Here is an 8,381-nt window from a genome sequence, read left to right as displayed (position 1 = left end):
GTGTGTACTTGTACTGTAATACATACTACTGTGTGACTGTACTTGTACTGTAATACATACTACTGTGTGACTGTACTTGTACTGTAATACATACTACTGTGTGACTGTACTTGTACTGTAATACATGCTACTGTGTGACTGTACTTGTACTGTAATACATGCTACTGTTTGACTGTACTTGTACTGTAATACATGCTACTGTCTGGCTGTACTTGTACTGTAATACATGCTACTGTCTGGCTGTACTTGTACTGTAATGCTGTACATGCTACTGTTTGACTGTACTTGTACTGTAATGCTGTACATGCTACTGTTTGACTGTACTTGTACTCTAACATTCTATCTAATAAATATATTCATCATCATCACGTTGGTGATGCTGATTGTTTGCTGAATATTCTCTGAATATTTGCTGAATATTCTCTGAATATTTTCTGATTGTTTGCTGAATATTTGCTGAATATTTGCTGAATATTTTCTGAATGTTTGCTGAATATTTGCTGAATATTCTCTGAATATTTGCTGAATGTTTTCTGAATGTTTTCTGAATATTTGCTGAAAATTCTCTGAATGTTTACTGAATGCTTGCTGAATATTCTCTGAATATTTTCTGAATATTTTCGGATTGTTTGCTGAATATTTGCTGAATATTTGCTGAATATTTGGTCAAACTGCCGGCCGGTCCACATCGTCTTGCGTGAACAGACGTGATCTGTGGACGTGGGACAGAGACGATGGTCAGTTGTCTCATGATGGACAGATGGTAGCTCAGCGTTAGCTCGTGGGTGGACGCCAACACGAAAGCCTGTGTGTGTGTGTGTGTGTGTGTGTGTGTGTGTGACACAGGCTCATTGTTGAGCTTGGATAATGCTCTTTATGCAGACATTCTGTATTTAGAACGAGATGGAATAACTGTTTGAGTGTGAAGACATGTCTTTGTGAAATGTGTCTCATGTTTCCATAACAACAACAATCTGAAATCGCTGTCAACATTTGTACGCTGATTTCCTTTCGCCACGTTTGATGATTTGTCTTTCCCACGGTGAACAGGGATTAAGGTTTCAGGTGATTATTAGTTTGATCTTTTTGTTCTGCTCAGCTTCGTCGTGTCTCTGCTCGGAGTTAAACCCGTCGGCTCCACTGGAGAAGTCTTCGGCTTCTCTCTCTTCCACCGAGTCTCACCTGGAGGCACCAGGTGTTCCTTGATAGTCCTGCTGACACAGAAACATCCCTGCAGGTGTGTCATGTGATCAGGGTGTGTTGTCGTTTGCCTGCCTCATATTGAAGGTATTTCTCTGCTTCCTTTCTCCAGGCTGTGCTGAACTTGAATCGCAGCACTCGGAGAGCGTTGAAGGACCTTTAAGATGACACGAACTCATCCTCCTGATATTCTGCCATCAACTCTGTATCAGGACGTGAGTCTGAACCCGCTCCCTGATCAACCAGTTTCTCTCCACTCCTCCAGGAAATGTGAGTCAAAAATGATCGACAAGCCCGAAGTCCTCAACAAGCGACACTGCCGCAGCTTTGACTTCATCGAGTCGCTGGACGAGCCGCCGTCCTTCCCATCAGCCACGGGCTGCCCTCATATAGCTAATAAAGATCTCATGTGGAACGGACTTGATCAACCGGGACACCTTCGCTTTTCATCCCCTGACCTGTTCAACACCAGGCGGGTCCAGCAGCAGCACGCCCCCCAGGACCAAAGCAGCTACCTGACATGGTCTGGTGCTAAAAGGAGAGCGAGATCTAAAAGCGCTCCAAGAATAAAGGGCAGCCTCACTCCTGTTCCCATCTCAGTGTCTTCTCCAGGGTCCAGGACGGGGAGACATGCCCCCCAGGCTGCATGGGGTACCCTAAGGACTGCTGACTTCTCGTCAAACAGGCCTTTGCTAAATGATGTGCATCCTATCAAACTGCAGCCTCATTCTCCCCTCTATGACAAACCAGCCCCCACCCCTCATGTCAGGTGTCGTGTGGACATAAAACCTGATGCTGCGGTGCTGCAACACACATCCAGGCAGATTCCCAGTGTCCGGAACGACCACCTGTGGCAGAGATACTCCCAGGCAAGTAGCAACAGAGGTTTGTATGCACCAAGAAGGATTGTTCCCTCGCCCTCGCCCTCGCCCACGCCCACGCCCAGCCGATGCTACAGTGGAGATTTTAGACAAGGGTACCCTTATACCAGCATGTCTCCCATCCCTTACCAGCATCCAGATTTGCACAAAATGGCATCACCAGCAGCAGCGTATCTGAGTCAGGAACAAAGGGCCTACTCAAACCCTAACATACCAACCAAGTTCTTCTATACAGAAGACCCTGCTCGGTATCCGGCCCCTCCCTATTCTAGTGCTTACTTTCAGGATGATCGCTCCAGTCTGACCAGCAATGGAAGTACAATGACTAGTCAGTATGATCCGAGGACTCGGTGGGTGCACACCCTTCCTGTCAGTTCACGTTATACGGACCACATCCCCAACAGAGAGCCAGCTCAGTCCGTGTACAGCAGGCCTTACTCCACGAGTGAGGCGGGGTCCTACTTTTCTCAGTCTCCGCTGTCTAGATCTTACTATGGAGAGGACAATCGCCTCAACCAATACCATATGAGCAGCCCCAGGATGTTCTATCCCAAACCATACAGTTCTCCGGAGGAGCAGTACTTTCCATCAAGGCTGTATTATACGGAGGGCCGTCGACGCCCTCGAATGTCCCAAGCCGTTCCAGATGACTGTTATCGCTCAAGTATATCTGGTTACTCCAACCAGTCCTCTCAGCTCACTCCTCCGAGAGTTAGGCAAGACCTCAGAGAACCTCCATGGTACTCAGGAAGCTTCGTGGAGACAGGTAGACTGGGACCAGAGGCCAGAAACCACTCCAAGTCTTGGGACAATATTCTGTATCCTCAGCATGACAGAGAGCAGTCGGTGCCTTGTGGTCGAAGTTACGAGAACCTGCTTTATCAATCGAGGCATGGAGCATCCGCTGACGTTACCAGTCAACCTGTGATACTCAACCTCTCCAGTTCTCCAAGACGCTATGCTGCCCTCTCCCTCTCTGAAAACTCATTAGAGGGGAGTTCAAGCAATCCGTGGAGGAATGCCAAGAGTGGACACTGGTTTGTAACTCCTGAGATCACCATAACCGACAATGACTTGAACGCAGGCAACGGCAAGCAGTGTGATGCGCACACTGTCCGCTGGGACTTGCTGGGTGGTGAGAAGAGGCCATCTATGACAGTCATGCCTGAGAAGTCACAATCCAACACCACGGACAAAAGCAAAGACTGGAAGCATAAGAACCTCTCCCTCCAGCAGAGTCTAGAGCAACTGGACCAACTCTTAGCTGATTTGGTTGTTGACTACAAGCCACCAACCTGCAGAAAGTCCAGCGAAAACCTTTTAGACCAACTAAAACAACTGATCATTGAAGGTGTTGACAAAAACAAAGGCTCTTCTGGGCTGGACAACTTGAATCCACAGCTCCCATCCTCTAAATCCAGCCCGGACACTCTGAAAGACACTGAAAGTGGACAAAGGGAGGAATGTTCTTCAGACCACAGCACCGATGAGGACGACGCCATGGTGTGTGCTAACAACAAGTGCAAACGGGCCGAGAGTATGTTCAATGCCTGCTTGTACTTCAAATCCTGTCACAGCTGCTACACCTTTTATTGCTCCCGAAACTGCCGCAGGGACGACTGGGACACGCACAAAGAGTCCTGTTTGTACGGCCGTGTCAACAGTGTGTGTCGACACACTCTCAAGTTCTGCAGAGAGAATGCAGAGATCCACAAAGCTTTCTCTCGTGTTGCTAAAGCCGGCTACCTCTCCAGAGGAAGAGGCATTCTGTTTCTGGGGTTTGCTAATCCAGAGACGGCTGACAACTTCCTGCAGGTTGGGCTCGAGAGCCTCCTTATGTCTCCTACTTACTTATCTCTCAGAGAGCTGGATGGCTTCAAGGACAACCTGGGGGAATACAGCAAGGATCTGCAGCTGGCAGGCAGCGAGTATGACCCCGACGAATGCTTCCTCCTGAATGTATCTGTAGCTGTTGGTGAACTAGTGCCTAACAGACCTTCCCCGAGGGTCCAAGCACCAACAGTCCGGAAATATGCAAAGGTATCCCTGGCCTCCTCAAGCCCAGACAAAAAGGTGCTGAAGATGGACAGCGAGATGGAAACCCTCATCCTCACGCCACCCCCCGGCACACCGGATACCGATAAGGAGGGGGAGGAGGGGAGGAAAGCCAGAGAGGTGTGCTTCGTCCACATCCAGCGTGAGCTCAGGACCAGAGGAGTCTTCCTCCGTCACGAGCATCCCAGGATCTACAGTCAGCTGTGTGCGTTCGTGGAGCGCAACAGGAGGTTCACTCCAACCACCATTTACCCGATGGATAAGAGAACAGGGAAGCCGTTCATGTGCGTCATCATGGCTGCATCTGAGCCCAGAACGCTGGACTGGGTCAGCACGCCGCACCTGCTGGATGACATCATCTAGAACAGGAACCATGATGATGTCACAGACTGTAAATATGTGCTGTGGTCGAGCTCATCCAACAACACTCAATCGTAGTTCACTCTTCTGCCATGCGCGCACACACGCACACACACACACACACACACACGCACACACACACACACACACACACACGCACACACACACACACACATGCTTTTAAAGGTTATGTTGTATTTGGCTTGCTTTGATCCTGTTACACTCAGAATATTTACCTGCTTGCATGCAGACTTGGCACAACCTTAATGATCCAGGTGTTTGATCTTTGCAGCCCTTCAGGCGATGTACAAAGCACACGTTTCTATTTTAGTGTGCATCTCACGCCAAGCCTCCAGGGGGCACCGGCAGGCTCGTTGCATTCTGCCCAAGATGTCATGACGTTTCGTTTTTACTGAGAGTTTGGGTTCGACCGACTTCATCCGGTGGTGATGACGATGATGAGCGATGACGATGATGAGTGATGACGATGATGACGATGATGAGCGATGACGATGATGAGCGATGACGATGATGAGCGATGACGATGATGAGCGATGACGATGATGAGCGATGACGATGATGAGCGATGACGATGATGAGCGATGACGATGATGAGTGATGACGATGATGACGATGATGAGCGATGACGATGATGAGCGATGACGATGATGAGCGATGACGATGATGAGCGATGACGATGATGAGCGATGACGATGATGAGCGATGACGATGATGAGTGATGACGATGATGACGATGATGAGCGATGACGATGATGAGCGATGACGACGATGAGCGATGACGATGATGAGCGATGACGATGATGAGCGATGACGATGATGAGCGATGACGATGATGAGCGATGACGGTGATGAGCGATGACGATGATGAGCGATGACGATGATGAGCGATGACGGTGATGAGCGATGACGATGATGAGCGATGACGATGATGAGCGATGACGATGATGAGCGATGACGATGATGAGTGATGATGAGCGATGACGATGATGAGCGATGACGATGATGACGATGATGAGCGATGACGATGATGACGGTGATGAGCGATGACGATGATGATGATGATGAGCGATGACGATGATGACGGTGATGAGCGATGACGATGATGAGCGATGACGATGATGAGCGATGACGATGATGACGATGATGAGTGATGACGATGATGATGAGTGATGACGATGATGAGCGATGACGATGATGACGATGATGAGTGATGACGATGATGACGATGATGACGATGATGAGTGATGACGATGATGAGCGATGACGATGATGACGATGATGAGCGATGACGATGATGAGCGATAACGATGATGACGATGATGAGTGATGACGATGATGACGATGATGAGCGATGACGATGATGAGCGATAACGATGATGACGATGATGAGTGATGACGATGATGACGATGATGAGTGATGACGATGATGACGATGATGACGATGATGAGTGATGACGATGATGAGCGATGACGATGATGACGATGATGAGCGATGACGATGATGAGCGATAACGATGATGACGATGATGAGTGATGACGATGATGACGATGATGAGCGATGTCATTCTCGTATCAGTTGCTGTGTTTGAAAGTGGCCTTCTTTTAAACACAAAAGTAATATAAAGGTTTTGCTATTTTTAACGGCTTCTTGAACTAGCATTGTAAATTAATAATTGTTTGGGTCAAAGCATGCTGTTTATATTCAGGTATTTTCATAAAGACATAATTTGATGCTTAGAAATATGAAGATACATATATATAAACATATATTAAATGATTTCAGCTTCTGTAACTAATTCCACATGTTCTGAATGATATGCAATAAAAGAGCAACCTTAACATCTATATTTAAAACCTATTTTAATATTGATATGAAATAAACCCCAGAGCCAAGAACCGCAGAGTTTGTTGCACTAAATCCTAAAGTGAGAACGTTCCTACGGGCTGAGCGCAGGACGGCGGCCTGCGTCCCCCGGCCTGCGTCCACCGGCTGCGTCCACCGCCTGCGTCCACCGGCCTGCGTCCACCGCTCTGCGTCCACCGCCTGCGTCCACCGGCCTGCGTCCACCGCCCTGCGTCCACCGCCCTGCGTCCACCGCTCTGCGTCCTCCGCCTGCGTCCACCGGCCTGCGTCCCCCGGCCTGCGTCCACCGGCCTGCGTCCACCGCCCTGCGTCCACCGCTCTGCGTCCACCGCCTGCGTCCACCGGCCTGCGTCCCCCGGCCTGCGTCCACCGGCCTGCGTCCACCGGCCTGCGTCCACCGCCTGCGTCCACCGGCCTGCGTCCACCGGCCTGCGTCCACCGCCCTGCGTCCCCCGGCCTGCGTCCACCGCCCTGCGTCCACCGCCCTGCGTCCACCGCTCTGCGTCCACCGGCCTGCGTCCACCGGCCTGCGTCCACCGCCCTGCGTCCACCGGCCTGCGTCCACCGCTCTGCGTCCACCGCCTGCGTCCACCGCCTGCGTCCACCGCTCTGCGTCCACCGCCTGCGTCCACCGGCCTGCGTCCACCGCTCTGCGTCCACCGCCTGCGTCCACCGGCCTGCGTCCACCGCTCTGCGTCCACCGCCTGCGTCCACCGCTCTGCGTCCACCGCCTGCGTCCACCGGCCTGCGTCCACCGGCCTGCGTCCACCGCTCTGCGTCCACCGCCTGCGTCCACCGCTCTGCGTCCACCGCCTGCTTCCACCGGCCTGCGTCCACCGGCCTGCGTCCACCGCCTGCGTCCACCGCCTGCGTCCACCGCTCTGCGTCCACCGCCTGCGTCCACCGCCTGCGTCCACCGCTCTGCGTCCACCGCCTGCGTCCACCGGCCTGCGTCCACCGCTCTGCGTCCACCGCCTGCGTCCACCGGCCTGCGTCCACCGCCTGCGTCCACCGCTCTGCGTCCACCGCCTGCGTCCACCGCCTGCGTCCACCGCCTGCGTCCACCGCCTGCGTCCACCGCCTGCGTCCACCGCTCTGCGTCCACCGCCTGCGTCCACCGGTCTGCGTCCACCGCTCTGCGTCCACCGCTCTGCGTCCACCGCCTGCGTCCACCGCTCTGCGTCCACCGCCTGCGTCCACCGCCTGCGTCCACCGCCTGCGTCCACCGCCCTGCGTCCACCGCCCTGCGTCCACCGCCCTGCGTCCACCGCCCTGCGTCCACCGCCCTGCGTCCACCGCCTGCGTCCACCGCTCTGCGTCCACCGCCTGCGTCCACCGCCCTGCGTCCACCGGCCTACGTCCCCTGGCCTGCGTCCCCCGGCCTGCGTCCCCCGGCCTGCGTCCACCGGCCTGCGTCCCCCGCCCTGCGTCCACCGCTGCTGTTAACTATCAGCTTGTTCTTTTACGATGCATAAATCTTTCCTGAACTTTATATTTTGTGATGTTTATAACCCCTATATAAATATATAATAAAAAGTATTTACCATGACGCCACGCCTTGGTGAGCTTCCTTCCTCTGTCTTTACCCCTGGGGGGCTTTCGTCAACATTTCTCTAGAAGCAGAACTCTTTATTGTTATATGTCTATCACGTCAGTGCACACACACACACACACACACACACACAATGTAATTTACACCCTGCTACCACTGGGCCTCTAACAATCCACATGCCTGTACAGCATGTGGGGGCCCCGTGACATGCATGGAGGGGGCAGAGGGTGAAGGCGCTGCCATGATCGGCGCACCTGGAGAGAGACTGGCTCCTCCCCAGCCACCAGGCCACATTCCATACTTCGTCTGGGCCGGGATTTGAACCGGTGACCCTCCGTTTCCCAACTGAGCCACTGCCGCCCTATTATGCTTAATCAATTAAAATGTTTAATTGCCTTTATGTTGATGTTCATTGATCAAAAAGAAGTTTAGATCCTGAGATGGCGTG

The 8,381-nt window shown here is 52.3% G+C and overlaps 1 protein-coding gene across 1 annotated transcript; it reads left to right on the top strand.

The window, feature by feature from the left end:
• The first annotated feature begins 1,364 nt into the window (after positions 1 to 1,364).
• LOC137893308 (apical junction component 1 homolog) lies at positions 1,365 to 4,499 on the top strand. Its single transcript, XM_068738762.1, has one exon. The coding sequence runs from the start codon at positions 1,365 to 1,367 to the stop codon at positions 4,497 to 4,499; it is 3,135 nt and encodes a 1,044-aa protein (XP_068594863.1).
• Positions 4,500 to 8,381: the final 3,882 nt, after the last annotated feature.

This window comes from Brachionichthys hirsutus, chromosome 4 (genome assembly GCF_040956055.1).
Source record: "Brachionichthys hirsutus isolate HB-005 chromosome 4, CSIRO-AGI_Bhir_v1, whole genome shotgun sequence".
NCBI classification, from domain to species: Eukaryota; Metazoa; Chordata; class Actinopteri; order Lophiiformes; family Brachionichthyidae; genus Brachionichthys; species Brachionichthys hirsutus.
The sequence above is the reverse complement of the archived record's forward strand: the minus strand, read 5'-3'. Positions and strand labels throughout refer to the sequence as shown.